This window comes from Enhydra lutris, unplaced genomic scaffold (genome assembly GCF_002288905.1).
Source record: "Enhydra lutris kenyoni isolate GAN:26980312 unplaced genomic scaffold, ASM228890v2 scaffoldscaffold8, whole genome shotgun sequence".
Classification (NCBI taxonomy): Eukaryota; Metazoa; Chordata; class Mammalia; order Carnivora; family Mustelidae; genus Enhydra; species Enhydra lutris.
The window spans coordinates 23,155,990-23,176,241 of NW_019154092.1; the positions used below are offsets into that span (position 1 = coordinate 23,155,990).

The 20,252-nt window shown below is 42.8% G+C and overlaps 1 protein-coding gene across 1 annotated transcript in view; it reads right to left on the reverse strand.

Moving 5' to 3' along the window:
• LOC111142447 (cadherin 2) overlaps window positions 1–20,252 on the reverse strand; it is a 259,753-nt gene that overhangs the window by 226,211 nt on the left and 13,290 nt on the right. Inside the window, exon 2 of the mRNA XM_022495596.1 lies at window positions 5,038–5,149. Within this exon, the coding sequence (XP_022351304.1) occupies window positions 5,038–5,149 (112 nt within the window). The remainder of the gene's footprint in view (window positions 1–5,037; window positions 5,150–20,252) is intronic.

Below are 20,252 nucleotides of genomic sequence, written 5' to 3' on the forward strand. Positions count from 1 at the left end.
AAAAAAAAAAAAAAAACTGCCATGCAGTATTAAAACAAGGTCTCCACCCCTGAGAATCCACAGCGCTGCATTACATTTGTAACTCCTTAGAGCTTATCATAATATCCAAGAGAACAATCTCAGTACCTAGTGCCTTTTCCCACAATCATTGGAAATCAATTAAGTTCAAGTGGCTAGCCAACTTTATAAATACGATATTTATAAACCTACCTTCCAAATATTTAAAAACATTTACACATTCAGTAGCAAAAAAAAAAAAAAAAAGTCAGAATAATAAAAAAAAAAAGAAAAGAAAAGAAAGCCAAGGTTTTCACAACAATTCCATATAAGCCTCGAACACAGCGAGCTACTTAAAATAAGGATGGCTTTCCAATTCACATACACAAGAGTACTCATTAAAAAAAGTAGTGCAGGGAGACAAACCATAAGAATCTCTTAATCTCAGGAAAAAAACTGAGGGTTGCTGGGGGCGGGTGGGGCGGGGGAGGGATAGGGTGGCGGGGTGATGGACACTGGAGAGGATACGTGCAATGTGGAGTGCTGTGAATTGTGTAAGACTGATGATGCACAGACCTATACCCCTGAAGCAAACAATACATTATATGTGAATAAAAAAAATTTTTTAGAAGTAGTGCAGTTGTGAAGTCCTGCTAAACTGATAAAAAATATTTTCGTACTCTCCTCTAAAGATACCGTACACTACAGCTTCCCCAGAGCTTCTTAATGCAGACAAGCCTCAATCAGTAAGTAAACTAATCTAAATCAAATTCCCTCCAGTTGAAAATAGTCATCATGTCCTGCCCAGAGTTGGTGAGTATAAATGGATTTACTGAAAATGTTCTTGGTAATTGCAGGTTGCTATTAATGTCGACCAGAGTTGGAGGAGTTTACTTAGTGAAATGTCTAAGCACGTAGACCACCCATGTGCAACACGCAGGAAAATCACTCTTGACATCCACACGAAAAACCGCCTGGATGCTCTTTGCAATGTCACGGTGTGGCTGTGATTTCATAGTGTCAGAGACACTGCTGGTGCAAAATGAAAATTTATGATTGCAGTGATTTTATTTTCAGGTAAGATGCTACCATGAGAGATTTTTGTAGTTCAGCAGAGTAGAGGTTAAATACTAAAGACTAAATATTACTTTGCAGAGCCCTAAATTTTGCTACTTGTAAACAAGTAGGCACAAAATACAAATGGTGACAGTAATTGAAATGTCTTTTTTAATTACAGGGAGCTCTGGTTGCTCCATAGTCACCAATTCCCAAATATGTCTAGTAGCACACAAGTCATGGTGTGAAGTGGGAATAAGGAAGACCAGCTCTAAGATGAACTTGTCACGAGACACCTGGCCAGTTAGGCTAGCTCTCACTAGCTCTCACTCTTCCCTGGATTATACCATAATGTTTTGTTTTGTTCTTTAATCACCACCGTCATCGGGATTAAATTAGGAATCAGAAAACCTGGATTCTAACTCCAGATCTGCAGCTAACCATCTAAAGAGCTGTATAATCACAGGAAAAGCCTATAATCTCACTCTGAGCTCCAGTCTGCTCATCTACAAAATGAGGGGAGTGGTAATAAATGCTTTTAAAACAGAACAGACAAATGCAAGGTAAAAAGGAGTACCTCAACATATTACAGTTGATCCTAACTTATAAAGGCAAAGGCAGAGAATACCACAGGAGAAAAAAGGAATGTTTTTCACTCCCGGGGAAAGAGGAAAATGAAAAACATTATAGAATTAAATGGTCTTGAGGATGTAGAAAAGAACTAACATATGTTTAGCCTTGGAAGGAAGTGTCCCACAAAAATGTAAAAAAAAAAAAAAATACATTACTGTCAATAGTCTACATTCCCTTTGGCCTAGTAATTCTACTTTTCAGTATACATCCCCCTAAAAAATATCCCTGAAGAAAAATTAAAGTTCTCTTAAAAAGCATCTCCATAGCAGCACTCTATGTAAGAGAGAAAAATTGGGAACAACCTGGAAGTACAAAAATAGAGGCCCAGTTAAGCAAAATCTGGCTTTGCTAACAAAATGGAACGAAGGTCTACATGGCCACTTTTTAATACTGAACTATTCTCAGAAGAGTGGAAATATTCAACACGCTATCACTCGAAATGTAAAGGCTGATCACAAAATACATTTGTCCTCTTTATGATTTTATAGAAGACATACCGATGACAACTGGAAGAGAAACTGGAGGGAAGGAACTAGCTCACTAGGTTCATTCTTCCTATGAAATTCATCACAGCAGCAAAGCACAAAAGGTGTGTGGGAGGAAAGGATGGTCTCCACACTACAGCCCAGCTTTGACATTTTTCTGCTTCTTCCACATAGTGCTTCACTAATGTGACCAATACCAACTGGATATCCATCTAATGCTTAATGCATTCCAATCACTTTTCACAAAGATTATGGTGTTTTATTGTTCGAAAAATAATCATCATGCAAGACACCTCTACAACAAAATGTCAGAGTTTGGAGCAAAGACTAGTGCACCAGGGGCGTATGCTATGAAACCGTACTATACATATGACTGGATGCCCCTCTCCCCAAATGCCATCAGTGAGAAATCGGAGGAAGCATCAAGAGTCAGGAGCTATGATTTGAGGAGGCTTTCAGACTCTACTGCAAACTTGAATATAGTACGGCTTACCATGAGGCAAATGATTTAGAGAACTGTAATACATATCTTAAGTCCAATTACTTCTTTCCTTATACACCATAAATCACAAAACTTGACAAAAGGTAGGCCTAGCAGCAGATCCCTTCCAGACGTAGTACATACAAGGTAAATGAACTTACTGCAGTGCCCAGAATTCATGAACACAGTCCCGGCATGGTCTTTGGGTTCAGTGTATAGATGTACTAAGAACTCCAGAAAGATTTAACAGGTAAAAACGTAGACTCCTTTTAAAAAACAATTCTCCCAAGGAAACACAACTGGGGACAACACTCTTGTAAAAAATGGATATTTCTCAAAAGCCTGTGTAAGTCTTCTTCCTCACCCCAAAACGTATTTTTCTACTGACCAATATTTTGAACTTTATGCTTTAAGCTCTCAGATGCTGGTGACCTTTCACATATTCTATGAATGATAAAGAGAAAAATAATGGTGTGGCATGAGAGAATTAGTTTGAAAAGGGGAAAAAAAAAAAAAGCTTAAGGATAAAGAAGGTAACAACTGGCCGTACTGAAGCATGTAATTTCTATTGGAGATTATGATATATACTTCTCCCCATGATGGCGAGAGCACAAAGTCAAAAGTAGTTTCGACCTTTCACATTTACAACTCAAGCAAAATCCCAGCTTCTAGGTTATACTAAAAACACCCTGACAAGCCACTATGCCCAATTTCTACTCTTACCAGCATTATCTAATAGTTAGAAAACAGGTTTTTGTTTGCAGAACCATCCAACGTGCCAATGTACTTCATCTTAAACCCGTGGTTTCTAATGACAGACCGTGTGTTGATCTGTAACCAGCAAATTCCAACAAGGTTTTAGGAAAAGAGACTGGGAGAAAGATTTATCTATTTAAAAATGAATCTCAGAAATAAACGGCAGAAATGCAATAATTCCACTGACATTATTTTTTTCTCTGAGTTATTCTAGAAAAGCATAATTGATGCATTTTTTTTTCAGTATTCAAATAATATTTACTGGTCACATAGGTCCTAGGACATCATATAATAATTCACAGATTTAAAGAAAATGACAAACGTGCAGAAGAACTCCAAGACTCAAAATCTACACTTGCGATTTGATTTGAATTAAACCTTTATCATGTCAACCATCACCCACTAGAGGAGCAATTCAGTGTGGAGAGAGACTAATTTAACATTTACTCATTAAAATACCATGTAATAAGGCAAGGATAGAAAGGTGTCTTTAAAAAAAAATCAACTTCAGAAAGAATACATAGGCGTAAGCATATCACAATTAGAATAGAAATGAAAATAAAATGATAATCTTGCACTAAAGAACCTTCATAGCTAAGAGGCCATTTACATTTCAAAGTCCTCTGTCTATGGTCTTCTTAAGTATTATACCACTAAGGTTTGCCAGTGTTGCAGGGACACATTAAGGCTGTGTGGTAGAGCCCCGTGTAAATTAATTAGTTGAGACTGCACGGATTTTCTAAAAGGAGCTCTCTAAAAAGCGTTAGAGATATGCACAATTTGTGGGGAATGACAATTTAAATACAACTCACTAATCAATTCTTCTTGCTTTCACATTTCAATGACATTTTATGTAATGATAAATAAGCCCATGAAAATACTACTAACCAAAATTTTATTTGCCTAAAGGCAAATAAATATATCTCTTTATTAGAGACAAAGGAAGGGGCTTTCAATTTTGTTTAGGATACTCCAAGTTCTATTTCAGATTTTACCTAGATATACTGGCATGATTACCACAATGAACTTGATCCACATGTCAATAGATATGTCTATATTGGAAATTCACATATGTTAACAGCTAAATTAGCGATCTAATAATTTCTACGAGCAGTGTCATAACAGAAATACGGATCTCATGCTCCTGCCTCAAGATTTAATCTGCTAAGGCCTTTATGATAATTTAGCTAAATGTTAAAGAACTTTGACAGGTTTTATCAAAGATAATACTATAGTAATTTCTTTATTTCCTTAATTCAAAATGCTAAGTGGATTTTTGCCATAAATAATTTCTAAAACCATTAGAATCAGATGTTTGGCACATACCCTTCAAAATAAGTAAAATGTGAGCAGAAAAATGGTAAAAATTAATTACATAATGGTTTCTACTATAAATGAAAAATGGAAGAAATCTGACGTTTTCAAGAGATTAGGAGCCTTCCAATTATGTACATAAGAGATTCATAAGCTCTTCCGTAATCCTAAAATAAAGTCCCTACAGTCTCATTATAGCGATTGTGAAAAATCGCTACTTGTTATACAGTAGAGGTGATTTTGAGACTTTTTAACGGCTAATTTGTTTCAAGAGCATAGACACTGTATGGACAAATACATCTTTTGAGATAGTACCATTGAGAAGAGGCTGTCCTTCATGCACATCCTGTGATAAGACTGCACTGTAAACATCTTCAGGAAATCCAGTCTTGCATAATGCGATCTCACCAGAAGCCTCTACAGACGCCTGCAACACAAGAAAAAAATGTGTGCAATGATTGCTACCTCCTTCAACTGAGAAACATTCCACTTGGCATAAAGCCTCAATTTTTCAGCTATCTTGTACAAACAACCCCTTTGTTTCCGAACGGTTACAATTAGAATGTAGAGGGCAAAGGGTTAATCTTTTTGATAACTGGAGTAGAAGAAACAAATCCCACTTGTCCTGTCCAGTAAAATCCAAATAATACACATTCTAGTTTCTTCTAAAGACCACGCATTTCCATTAAAATGGGCATCTTCCCTGAAGAATGGTAAAGTGGATCTGGGGGAGGGGACAGCCAACTAGTTTTCCGGATCCACATATCACCGTCACCAACTTAACTTTTCAAGAAAAGCGTATACGTTAAGAATATAGATTTTTACATTCTCATCCAGTCTCTAGCTATGAAGTTTGCTTCAATATACCCGGTTCATTAAAAGACAAAACTGCGATATATTTACTCCATGGTATAGAGTATTTTGTACCAAGTAAAACCAATCAATCAAAAGTCTGTATGTCTCTAATTTGGAGGGCAGGGGCACATTAAAATTATAAATAAAGAGGAATACAATTATGTTCCCTTAAGAAGTCTCTCTTGCCTTTTATTTTAAAAAGATTTTATTTATTTGACAGGCAGAGATCACAAGTAGGCAGAGAGGCAGGCAGAGAGAGAGAGAGGGGGAAGCAGGCTCGCCGCTGAGCAGAGAGCCAGATGCGGGGCTTGATCCCAGGGGCTTGATCCCAGCACCCTGAGATCATGACCTGAGCCAAAGGCAGAGGCTTTAACCCACTGAGCCACCCAGGCGCCCCATCTCTTGCCATTTTTGTCTCTATTATCACATACGCAACTGCCTGCCCAGTGCAGTTGTAACTTAGTCATACCAAGTGCTATGCCCTTACCCCCAAGTCAGCTTCCCTACGTCTTCCGGCCCTACTGACAGCATTATAGCGCTCAACAGAATTCGTGCAGCGTTTACATTAACCATGATGGGGATCCATACACAGGAGGAGGAGGAGTGGACCCGGGCTGCCAGAGGGAACGCAGTAGCTTCAGGGACAACATGAGGTGTGGTCTGCACTGGGGAGGAGAATCAGATATTGGGAGGAAGGAAGACCCGAAGTCCCAGAAAGAAAGAAACCTGAAAGTAGGTATCAGAGCAAACCTCACAGCTTCATAATTAAAGGCCTACCTGGATTCTGCATGAGAAGTTGTGCAAATACTAAAGTCATAAAAATCCATGCTAATCTAATATTTAAACCGTTCTTTTCTGATCTGGGAAAATAAAGAAAAAAGTCAAATTGAACTTTGTTAAATATTATACAGTCTTTAATCTCAAAAAAAAAAAAAAGCATTAGGAGCAACAGTGAGAGAATAGTTCAGACCCTCCAAATTAGCAAACAGTTTTAAGTCTGTTAGGGGCAAGACAGGACTGCATCTGCTCAAGGGTCCGGAGTAACCAACCCGCTCGTACAGGTGTTCATGGAGCTGGTAAGGGCACATCTGGAGTCAGTTTGGAAAATTCTTGTAAAGATGTGGAATATACCCAGCCCACGTGCTAGGTATATTCCTGTGGAAACTCTCCTGTGAGTGCTGCAGTCAACAGTGAAGGCATGTTCTCGTGTCCACCACGGCATGACTGTAATAACAGGGCCTGAAGACTACCTAAACAGCCACCAAAATATTCACATCACCAAAAAAAAAAAAAAAAAAAAAAGAACACCCTACAGCATTAGAATGGAATGACTGCTGCTATGTTCATCCACAGGGTTACGTCTCCAAATAGTCAGTTTCTTTAACTTTCATGCAAGATTGCAAGAGAAATTTAATTCTAAATCCACCCAGGGAAGACTATTCTTCTTAGGTTAAGTTCAGAAATCTATTAATGCAACACTTCAAACTCAGACCACAGACAAAGCACTCTATAGCATGAATACTGCAAAAACAAAACAAAACAAAAATTAAAAGCATGATTTAGTACTCCATTTGTATATGTAAAGTTTAATACAAAAGATGTGAAGTTACTGACACTTATAAAGCAAGAATATCAAAATGTCCAAGGTAGTGATAAACACAGAACTGAGGACAACGGCTAGCCCCCAGGGGGTGGGGGGTGAGGGGCAAGATACGAAAGGCCTCCAGGAGGGTGGTACAGGCAGGCAGCTTTGATTTTATTCATAATAACTCACTTCTTTCAGTAAAATGTGAAGATACGCACAGGAACATGGGTGCAAATTAATATTATTCCCTATTTATCCTGTATGCTCTATTATTTCCTAGTAAGAAAGAAAACATTAGGGACTAAGTGAGAAGTAAGGAGGAGAGCTTCCAACACCCATCAAGTTTGGGACACTGGATGCTATTTCGATTCTTGCCAGCTGGAAATATCTAGGAATTTGCACTGGGCCCGGCAAAGAGCAGGCACTCAATAATAAGTCAAAGCTTTTGCTTTGAGCTAACCGAAACAACTGAAGGGAACGCCCCAGTGCACCAGACAAAACGGACCAATGTGTGGTAACTCTGCGTCCCACTGATCGGTCAGAAGTCGGCCCACCACCCCACCACCTCCAGTCCAGGCTTCTGCAGAAGGAGGCCGTGGCAGGGTTCCAGCCAAGGGCGAGTGGGAGCACAGCTCTGGAGGGGCAGCAGGGCAGACGCAAACAATGGTCAGCACGCAGTAAACCTGGGTCACATTCCAACAGCCATTCTGGTTAGGGCAACGTGCTGTTGGATAAGCACCCAGAGATCCACAAAGTCTAAATACTAGAGGAAAACTGGAACCTCTTCTTGAGCTCCACACGGCTATTGTCTAGTTTTCCTGGGAATCCGCCCTAAGGTGAGAGAAGCCCTAGGAACATGCCCCTCATCCAGACCCACAAGAGTGGAATTTCAAGGCCGAATGAAGTCACTGTATGTTCACTCCTGAGTTTCATTCACAGCTTGTTTCGGAGAAGGTCATTTCAGTCTGCAACAGGTTACCCTTTGCTCAATCTCTCTGCTCAGCTTCCTCGTTGAGGAAAAGGGGCCTACCTGAGTGAGGCAGCTGTGAGAATTTCTGCAGTCATGTTTGCAAGGCACATCTCTAGCAAATCCTGGCTACCAATATTAAATACTCATGGGGGTCATATATTATGTTACGATATTTTCACACTCGTTTTTTTTAAAGATTTTATTTATTTGGGAGAGAGAGAGAGAGTGCGCGCGCATAAGCAGGGGGAGGGTCAGAGGGAGGGAGAGAGGGAGAAGCAGACTCCCCACTGAGCTGAGCAGAAGGCAGACATTTAACCCACTCAGCCACCCAGGCGCCCCTTCAGACTCATTTTAAACAGCTAAAATTGTTCTCAATTCTTCTTCTAAGTGGATTCATAGAATAATATGCTGTTATGCTATAATGTGTTTTCTTAAAAACAGGCTCTAAAAATTACTAAACGTATGGACACATTTTTGGTTGTGGCCGCTGGGAAAGGGGGTGCCACTGGCCTTTGGTGGCTGAAGGCCAGGGTCACTGCTCTTCAACACACAAGGCACAGGACAGAGAATGACTCAGCCCAAAGCGTCAATAGGGTCAAGAGTGAAACACCTTGTTCTTCAGCAACTCATGAAAACTGGGTGTCCATCCACCCTTTAACCGCCCTCCCCCCCGTAGTGGGGAGTTCACTAACTTTTCAAACTGTCCTTCATACCCTTATTGGGACATCCTCGTTTTCAGAAAACCAAAGCCGTGCTCCTGTGGCTTGCCCCAAGGTCGACGGATCACTCTGCCCTACCCAGGATGAGGCTCCAAAAGTTCAAAGAGAGAAACTTTCCCCTCAAAAAGTACTCTGTGGTACAAGGAGGCAGCTGTGAATCATATGCATTTTCCTAATATTTGAACAAGGCAGGGGTCAGCAAACATTTTTCTCTAAGGGGCCAGATAGTAAATATTTGAGGTTCAACAAGCCACAGTAACTCTGCTGAAATGACCGAACTTAGCGGCTGCAATGCCAAAGCCCTAATAGACAATGGGAAAGGAATGAACTCGGCTCTGTTCATTCAAATAAAACTTCATAGACACTGAAATTTGAATGTCATTTAATTTTTGAGTGGCAAAAATATTTTCTTCTAACTTTCTATAAACATTTAAAAATGTGAAAAAAACATTCTTCGCCATACAAAAATGGGCATCAAGGCTGTAGTCTGTGATCCCTGGAATGGCATGTTAAGATTTATAAACATTACTATCTCACCTGATTCTCATAAGAGCCCCTTGTGGGGGCGGGGGGTTGAAATTATCCTCATTTTACAAATGAGCAAACGGGTCTCACTCAGAGTGGTAAAATACTCAAGACCCACATCCAGGAAGAGGAAGAGGCAAGATGCTAACCCTACAGTCTTTCCAAGTAGAACAAATAATTACAACACAATTCCTTCCAGAAACTTGTACTGAGTATGCATTTGCCGATGGAAACACAACCAGACACCCTCACTGTCTTTAAGAAGTTCAAGGCTTAATGCAAGTACAAAATAAAGAAGTGATTGCAATAGAAAGTGACGACCAGGAGGTAGAAACCGACAGAACCCAGGGCAGGGGTTCAGGGGCCTCCCACACAGAACCCAGGAGTGGGAAGCCATCCCAGGCGGTCACTGTTGGGCTGGAACAAGGCGGCAAGAAACAGCAGACTGCCTGGAGAATTACAATGAGTTCAGTGTCACTGGAGTCCAAGAAGCAAGGCAGGAAGTCAAAAGTTGAGGATGGAGAGTTAGACAGGGTTAGATCATAAATGGTTAGGGGCTTGGGGTTATCCTGTTGCCTATGGGGACTTGGGCACAGATTTTAAGCACAGGCAGATTGCATTTGATATAGAAGTCTCTGATGCTTCGTGGGAAAATGTTGGGGAGGATGGCGGTGACAAGTGACAGCTGGGGTACAAGTCAGGACACAGACTTGAATCAGACAGGGGCTGCAGGAAGAAGGAAGGGGCAGATTGTATCAGTATGCAGACAGTTAAAACTGAGAGGCTTAGTGAGGGCAGGGATTCTTTGGAGTGGAAGGGAGGGAGGAAGGGAAGCATGCTCTCCCCCACGTTTCCAGCTGAGTGACTGTGAACTTGGGTGGCACAAACTAAGAAAGATAATCGCAAAATTATAACACCAGGAACAAAGTGCTAAAGAAGCAGAAAGAATGGGATGATAAATCTGCCTGTAGAAATCAAAGAAGACTCCATAGCCAAAGTGACATTTAGGCTCTGTCTTTAAAGATGATTAAAAATTTGCCAGGAGAAAGAGAAGGAAGTGGAAAAGGGCATTCCAGGGCAAAGGTGCAGTACAGACAAAGGCTTGTTGATTTATATTGAGCTGGTAGACAACCCAAACAACCCCTGATCTTTTTAACCAGAAAACTATTAAGTCATGGCTTCCAGTATCTTTGCTGCTGATTTGGGGCCCCCAGAGGCAGCAATTTACATGTAACCTTACCAGACTTGATCATGATAAAATAATAATTCCACCTAGATTTAGTCATTTCCCCACCCCTCCAGCTCTCTGCATCAAGAAGGCCTGAGACACCCCAATGTCTTCATAAAGATCCTACTCAGATACTAAAGACAGGTTGGGACACATGCCCAGACATCACCCTTCCCTCCAACCTGGAGCCCTAAGGCGGGCTTTTAAGAGGGGCTATCTGGTGGGAGTATGGGGTGCTCAGTTGGTCAGGCATCCATCCTCGGCTCAGGTCATGATCCCAGGGTCTTGGGGTTGAGTCCTGCCTTGGGCTCCCTGCTCAGCGGGGATTCTGCTTCTCCCTCTGCCTGCTGCTCCCTCTGCTTGTGCTCTCTCTCTCTGTGTCTCTCTGACAAATAAATAAAATCTTAAAAAAAAAAAAAAAAAAAGAAGGGCTATCTGCTGAGTGGTGCAGAGCTCAGATTTTCAAAGTGCCAGACTTCCGTAGTTTGAATCCTACTCCATCAGTTACTGTCTGTGAGACTTCAGAGACGTCACAGTTCCCCATCTGTACAATATGTACAGTAGATATGTACAATAGAGATAGCACCCACCCAGCGGGGGTGAGGATTAAATGAGATCATATGTGTACAGCACTTGGGATAGTGTCTGGCATGTGGTTCTCCAATGCATCAGCTGTCAGTAATAGTATTAACACTATGATGACAAGATAAAGCCAACCCCCCCATGGCTCCTACAGCTCAGCGGTTCCCATACTTGCTCCAGTATAGCAAGGAATCTGGAACCCTGGTCTATAATCCAGATTCTTGGAACTAAATCATGAATCACTAAAACAGAATTTCAAGACATGTGGTAGATAAACCGGTACACTTAACAAGTGCCTCCACAGCACGGGGTGGCCACACAGCCAGCCCCCATCTCTCTCCTGAAACCTCTCCGGACTCCAGGCACAGCCCACCTGAGTGCCCTAGCCTTCAGAGTCCGAGAACCTAGCAACAAACAGCAATAAAGAAACAATTATTTTCCCTGGTTTTAACAATCCCATGCTGTCTCCTAGCTACCGTGTGCATTTGAAAATTGAATCTGCAAGCCATCCTTTTGTCATTACGGGTTCCAGAATTTTGCCCCAGGTCGGCATGGGGCTCTCTATTCTTTTCTCTGAAAACGACGCTTTCTTGATTTTGCTTCTGGCTTTGCTCTTAATCGGGCATGATCCCATCCCTGATCCGTCTCCACGGTTCTTCCAAGATTACAAGCAGACAGCAAAAGTCCGCTTGGCCCACTAGGATGAAATTCATGCTGGCCAGAGGAGCGGAACTCATTCAGAGCCGCCCCGCGCCTTCACACGACCAGTTCCCCTATCTTGAGATTCAATTTCCTCTTACAAGTATTTGCTCTACTCTTTCCAGGCTGAAGATCGACCTCCTTGTCTAGAAAGGACAAGAGTGTAATAGGAGTTGAGGAGGACTGCTTGCCTGTTAGGATTAGTCTATCTGTTCCAGTCCTGAACTCCCAATGACGTCACTTTTGTTCCCGTTAGAATTTCTTCTGTAGTCTCAATACTGTGAGCTGGGAAGCGCCGAGTCCACTACTCTTTCAGGTCCCCGTTATCGTGATTCTTTTTTATAGTCCTCCTCGGTCACTGGCTCTGCTTTCCAATTTCCTCCAAATCACTCCTAAATCCAAGCTTTAAAATATTCTACTGAAGCCACAGTGGACGTTCAGGCTCCTGGCCTCTCCATCTTCTTCCTGATCGAGATTATCTATGATTATTGGCTAAAAATTGCACATCCGAAAGCAGCCCAACGCTAATGGAATCTTTATCTTTTCTTTCTGGCTCGGAAGACTGCCTAACTAAAACCTAGGCTCTCTTGCTTATCGAATTTAATCAATTGGACGTTTTCCCCCAAAGCATCAATCTCTTCATTTTTTTTCCCCCTTCCAGATAGTCTATGGTCAGAATCTAGTAATCATTTAAGTTCTGTGAAGTAGATTATCTAATGCAGTCGACAAAGCTGGAAACTTCCTTTTTCTTTATGTGTGTCTCTTACTCTGTATGGAAATAAAGGCAGTAATGTGCATAGCGGTTAAGACTCAAGACTCTGGAGCAAACCTACTGAGTGTTTAAACCCTGTCTCCACTCCCTGTGTGCCCTGTGTGAGCTTCAGAAGCTGCAGAAGTTCACCTGCACCTCGGGTTCCTTCTATACAACCACGCACTACTATGCTCACTGATCGAGTGCCAGCCTCACCGGATAGCTGTAAAGCAGATAAAGGCCTTAAAGAGAATACCTGATTCACCACAAGACCAGGGGTAGCTATGATTATGATACTGTTGTTTTTTTCTGTTGTGAAGACTTTTATCGCTTTGCTACATGAGTACCTGAGAAATTTTTTTTTTTTAAAGATTTTATCCATTTATTGGACAGAGAGAGATCACAAGTAGGCAGAGAGGCGGGCAGAGAGAGAGGAGGAAGCAGGCTCCCCACCAAGGAAAGAGCCTGATGTGGGGCTCGATCCCAGGACCCTGGGACCATGACCTGAGCAGAAGGCAGAGTCTTTAACCCTCTGAGCCACCCAGGCGCCCCCTGAGAAATATTTTTAAAGCATCTTATAAAGTAGGAATTCCGGGGGGAAAAAAAGGCGGGGGTGGGGTGGAAGGGGGAAGAAAACAACAACAACCAAGTGACAAAAATGCATTAGCATGCAAAAGAAAACAGGTGGAGGGACACGTGGGTGGCTTGGTTGGTTAATCCCAGGGTCCTGGGATGGAGCCCCATGTCGGGCTCCCTGCTCAGTGGGAAGCCTGCTTCTACCTCTGCCTGCTACTCTCCCTGAGTGTGCTCATTCTCTCTAACAAATAAATAAGTAAAATCTAGAAAGAAAGAAAGAAAGAAAGAAAGAAGGAAAAAGGAAGGAAGGGAGGGAGAGAGGGAGGGAAGGAGAGAGGGAGGAAGAAAGAGAGAGACAGAGAGGAAGGAAGGAAGGAAGGAAGGAAGGAAGGAAACAAGTGGAATCCTTTCCCTAATGTGTATTTGTGAGGTGGGGGTGAGCAGTGTTGGGAAAGGAAGGGGGACAACTATGGTAATACTTTTATTATGTGGTTAGGGTCTCCAAATGGTATACGCAAAAATAAACAACCAGTGAAGACATTTTTTAAGTGGTTAGTGGGGTACACAGTACTAAAATAATGGACTGTTCTGGACCAAGTCTGCATGACTAATTTTTTATTTTTAAATCCAATTCATCACCAGACAATTACATTTGCCAGATTCTCTACATTTCACAGGATTCCATCCATGAGGTTGGAGACTACGTTAAGAAGATTATTCAAGAGCTGCTGCCACTCTTTAAAGATTTTTCTCTGTGTCAGCCATGCCATTGATAACACTTTGAATTTCATATCCCTGGAAACATGCTTGAAATGTGCAGAAGTTTAACCCTGCCCTTTGATATTTTTGTTTTGCCAGGTACTACTCTGGAGGGAGAGCCCAGCATTTTGAACTGGTTAATTCTTTCTTGACTTTACGATAGAATCCAAACCAACTGAGACACGAGGAATCCCCGACCAAGGCCACCCATGGCGCCCTATGACCCACCTAGTAATTTCCGCCTTCGCCTCCATTATATTATTAGGATGAGTCCTTGAATATCTCTAGCATCAGTATTTTTATTATTCTAATTTTCATTTCTTTTAATGGCAAATAATCAAATACCAGCATCAATGCTGGCCAGAAAGCCTGACGACTTTGCTGAGACTGAACTCAAAGCCGGAGGACAGCACCAGCGCACAACAGCCTGAAGGGCAGAAATCTGTGTTCCACGTACAAAACGTAGTTTAGAGAGTCAACATCTCAGGAGCTGAACCTATGAAAGCACGAACATGGAACAAGTGAAGTCCGGGGAGACCTCTGTTACCCCCCACCTTGTCAGCCATGTGAGAAGAGGCTTCCGAGGCATCGAGGCTTTGTGGAGTGCAATCCCGAAACACAGCCAAGAGTTGACCAAGGAGTGCCGTGGATTTAATGTGATGGGTCGCAACTCTACAGAGACTTGTGGACTGGGCTTGGGAAAAAAGAGTAACGTTATCAAGAGGTTGTGGCTCAGGCCCTTCTGCAATTAAACTTATGCCGGGAAAAGTTCCACAAGTGCCCAATGCAATTCCGTAGAGACGACGAGTCCTGGCTTACACTGATTTTGCCTCGTCAACTCATTACACTCACCGGCGATCACAAGAGGCTTACACACAATGTTCAAAATGTCATCAAATAGTATATTACTTAGCCTTAGATGGTGTTTATAACCAACTGGGGAATTCATCTGACTAAATACACTGAGTATGACTGATTACTAATATTTATGGATTGCTTACCATGTTCCAGGATCCACACGCCAATGCCTTCCACGCATTATATCCCAATAATCCTCACAACAGCCCTATGAGGTAGGTACAGTAATAGGGCCATTTTGCAGGCAAGGAAGCAAACTAAAAGGAATTTGCCCTAGGTTATTTAGCTAGTCAATTTAGGGATGGCATTCAATGCAGCACTAAATGGCTTTGGGGACCAGCCTTCCCCACTGCGAATTGGGGACAAAACATCAGGAAGTAACCACACACGATGACACCTATTACCTAACTGGCTAAGGGCTGGAATTTGTCCTGTATGAATTAAAACCAAGTGACAAATCTACTTGCTTCCATTGTAAACTTTTTGCTGAAACGATTCTCACATATGATTGTGAAATGATAACAGTAAATCCTTTTAAAATAATTCCAATGTTTCTGGAAACTAGGGAAAAATAGGAGAGAAAGAGACATCAACGCAAACGTGTATAAACATCTTGTTTTTTTTAAGCCACCCAAACCAAAACCCCTCCACCTCCCTCAAGCTCTTCTAAAAGTACATGTGGAAAATTATCAGCAAATACATATTATAGCGAGTATATGAATTTTCAGTAGGTGATATTGATGAGGAAATGATTATCGTCCATAATAGAGTCTCCGTGCACTTCCCTTACTCCAGCCTCCCTTGTATTCATCTACAATAGGCCCGTTTCATAAAACCTGGAGCATGGTTTCACTTTTTTTTTTCTTAATGGTTTCACTTTTTAAAAATGGTTACAGATATTTACAGTCCCCATACCTCTGATTTAATTTGAATAGTTGGCCATAGTGATGATTTATCTAATTCTAAGTCCTTGATAAGATAAACCCAACCCAATTATACCATTATTCTTGTGAGAAAATAACATTCACAGCACAGCTTCCAGAAATGTGCTGCAGTGAGACAAGGGCACTGTCAATAACATCAGAGTTCAAAGTCATTCCTGAACTCATTCCCCAAGCAGCACCCTGCCCAGTGGTGCTCTAATAGGTTAAGCAATAAAGAAGCAAACCCACGAGCCCTGCATGCTAACTCAGAGGTTACAGAGCTAATGTCATCAGTTCTGGTCTCAACTCGGGGGCTGAAGACTGGCATTTTTTCCACCCATGGCCATGGTGAGTGATTTAAGACTGGCCTTTGGACAGTTCCACTGTGTAACCTGTGGAGGGGGAATGCTTCCTCCCCTTCCAGAAGTTTCTTTCCATGTGGAAGGAATGCTGCTACCTCTTAACATTCCCACCTCTTTCCACTCCACCAGTCAGTCCTACCCTGAATGGCAGTTCTCAAAGTGTGGGCTGGGGAACACTAGGGGGTCCCCAACATCCTTCCAGGAGATCTCAAAAGGCAAAAACTCTTCTTCTAATATAATAACATTGTTTGTCTTTTCACTCTCAATCTCTCACAAGTGTAAAGTGGAGTATTCCTGAGGTCAAGTGATGTGTGATACCGCAACAGAGCAAATGCAGAAGCAGACAAGCCAGACACTAAGGAGATGTACAAAAACATATAAGCAAAGGCTACTCTTCCCACTAGCTTCTCTCTTCTGTTTTGGAAAATACAGCTATTTTTCATAATAATTGGTATTTATGTTACATATATAATGGGTTTAATATTTTTAAGTGAATTAAATATTTATTTTTCTCAGTTTAATTTCTAAAACGTTAAACACCAACAGAGATTACCCACATTGCAAAAGCTCACTGGGGTGCTCAGTAATTTTTAAGAGCATAAAAGGATTCTAAGACTAAGAAGTTTGTGAACGACTGCCCTAGAGAGAAGGATGGACTGAACTTAATCTGAAGGCTGAATTCAAAAGAACAATGTGGGCAGCTGGTGCCCAGGCCTGTCCCCTACTCCTCCCACTGGGGAGCCACAGGCCTGCAGAAAACAAGTGTGATGATCTCATTTTCCATGCTGGGAGTTCACAGATCCCCTGCAGCATTTGGGGGTTGGGGGGAGGGTGTCCAGAACTGCCTGCAACTGAGTGCACATGTCTGTGGGATTCTGGGGCTTCCTATTAGAAACAGACAAAAGCCATGCCCTCAAAGCCAGCCTTTATCAGAACCGCAGGATACTCTCCTTTCCCAACTGTTGGCTTTGCTGGTTTCTATTTCACTTGGTTCAGAACTTGGTTTGGGAGGAGAGGTCCTACTTATTGGGCCCCTTCAGAGACTTGCGTTTGGTGTATTATCTGGAGATCTTGGCAAATAACAAAAAAGGAACCCAGTTCTGGGGAAGAAAATACTCATGGAGGTACCGGGTCCCTGGGCAGGGGTGAAAGGGTGTTTGACTATGGCCCTGCATGTTTTTCAACTTGGTGGTTTGCAACCTTGATTGTGCAGTGTGGCTGGTTTTTATAGTTGGGCAGGTAGCTTTTAACATCAAGAGGCTTTAATTCCTAAACCACAGGGTATTTTGATCTTGATGTGTGACCACAACTTATGGTGGTTATTCTCCAGGAAAGTGGCTGTTTACAGAGCTGGGGCCTAGAGCGCAGGGGGCCTCAGGAAAGGCTATAGGCCAAGGATCTCAGAAAAGAGGCAGGACACATGGGGCGCACCTTAACCCAAATGACAAACACTTTTGAGTGAGGGCCACTGTCACTTGGTCCCTTGGCAAAGGCCTGAGGCAGCTCTAAACTTCTGCAGGTGCCCATGGGCCCTGGGCTGAATAAACAGAGATAACAGAGGCACAGAAAAAGGAGATTATTTCAACATCCACTGCCTAAAGACTATCGAACAGAATAGTATCTGCCATTTTTTAAAAGACAGTGAATTCCAGAACCCTGTCAAGGTTCTCTCCTGAAATCACTGACAAGTCTAGAGGGCAGGACTGGATTGGCTGTCTCTAATTCTCCTCTGCATTCGGAGGCAAAATAAGGCACCTCCTTAATTTGCCCACAGGTTCCAGGATCAGCCCCCACCAAGCGGTCTGGACAGGTCTTTACAGATGAAGGAGAAATCTTGCCTTGCAGAGGGGCTTTTTGGCTAAAGCAACCCCACAACAGGTGGCAAGAGACTGAAAACACTTGTTTCCAGGATAGTGTGTCCCACAACTATCCACCCGACAGAGCCCACGCTAGGGACAGCCCCAGCCTGGCAGTCTCTAGGGGCTCACAGGGAAAGGCAAATTAGGATATTTCAGCGTGCTGGTTGCAAACCATTTGAAACCCATCAGGGAGAGGCTCCCAGGGGGAGTCCTTCCCTCCGGGTAGGGGGTTCACCCGCGCATTCTGGATTTTCCCGGAGAAAGCTGGCATTTGAGATACTACCCCTCTGTGAGAGGTTCCAGAATAGCCCATGGTGGCAATCCCTGTACTCTTTGACTTCCATCCATCAGATTCAGTATCTTTAAATATTCATTTCCCCTTTGAACTCTGGGCTTAGTTCAAAGGTCGTGGATTATAGACAAGAGGCTTATCCTGATTAGCAACTGGGGAAGGCTAAACGGAAGAAGGTTTTCTCCGCCCACAGTGAGTCTTTCCCTCAGATATCCTGGGCTCCCCATCATGGTCTTTGGGACACTTAGAGACAGGCCATGGGGTCTGAACTTCACCTGGGATGAATCTTCTAGGGTGGCAGTGGGTTTGCCTTCTAACTTTGTAGGCTGCACCACTACTGCTGGGATCATCTTGCACGCCTCATTAGCTCTGAGGACTCTTTACAGATAGTAAAGCTATCGATCTCCTAAGGCTTCACGAAGTTGGAAGCCTGGCTTTCCTGACAGAGGCCCATCTTCCCCCAACCAGGGGGCAGTCGCCAACCTTCTGGATAAGCACATGCTTGGTGGTTAAGAACATAAACTCAATGGCTAATCCAAAATCTGGGGAAGGTTTACGGGAGCCCTTACTCCCTACTTTCAAGTAGAGGGAACTACACTAGCGATAGCACTCCTGACCTCTGTCAACCTCTCTGGCAGGTTGGTCGGAAACAAATGGGCGTGCAGAGTTCAGTACCTCCATCACCTCAGTGCAGGTATCACGATGCTGCAGGGAACCTATGAGAGCAGGGTCCCCAGGCAGGAGGCTGGCGCTCACACGGCGCCACTGAAGGTGGGAGGTGAGGAGAGGAATTGATTCGGAGATCCAACATACTTAATCCACATTCTCCACCCTCGCCTTTGTCAGTAGTAAAGGTTGTACTTTGGTTATCTGCTGACGCTTTTGTCTTACTTGTCCAGAACTTAGATGGATAAGAAGCACTGTTTACTAGGTCTCTTCAAAGACACCAGAATTACAAACAAAGTCTCAATATTACTGAATATCCAAAGGCCAAGACTCAAAGATCAAAAAGGCCAGACTATATGACATCCTTTTACCACCAGCAGAGCCACAAGCTCACCAGGATGCTGAACACTGAGGGTCTGAAAGCAAACATCCAAGTCTCTTTAAGTGCTTGGGGGACCCCAGGTGCTAGGAAGAGAAAGTCGCATGTACCTCTGGATTGCTCGGTGACTACGGTGCTGGGCCCAGCCAGCGTGAGGTCAGAAAAAAACGGGGCAATTCAGAGAACTGTCAACCACTCATCAGTTACTTGCATCTCTTAAAATCACCACCAAGGGGCCATGTGGCCAGTGACAGAAACTACCTACTTCCATGGTATCCTATCCAAATGCCGACTCAGTCTATTAAATTTTCCCATTCATAAGGCCAAAAGTTACTCTCTGAAACCGAGACCCTTAAAGTCTGGATTCTAAAGTCCAAATCCTCCTCCAGGCTGCAATCTTTCAAAATCTAGAACAGACAAGCTTATTTTCTTCCCACCGCATATACGCTTGCAGACTTCCAAGGAACTGGTCGTTACCAGCAAGGCAAAACCCTGTTCAAGTCCCCATTGCCACATCCTAGAGGCATGTCTTTCAGTGAAAGGATGAAGGGAGGCTTCATTCAGACATTTGTAAAACAGATACTGTTGAAAATGCCCACCTTATCTCAGGGGGCTGATGTGAGATTACATGAGACAATGCAGGTAAAGGGCTTGGCCTGGCACATAGTAAGCACTCAGCAAATATTAGATTTAATCACATGAGTCAGCTTTCAAGAAGGCTCAATCCCTGGCAGCAACCCACACAAGCCACAAGTGAAAATGCTAGGCAAAAAGAATAGGCAGTAAACAGTCAGGCCAAGCTAGAGACAAATTACAAATTTCATCGGATTGGCTAGTGTTCATTCAGACACCTCAAGGAAGAAAGAAAGGCCACAACGCACATCAAAACAATCTTCAACTCATTATGCAGTCCACTAGATTGTTAAAAATTTTAAAGTTTGG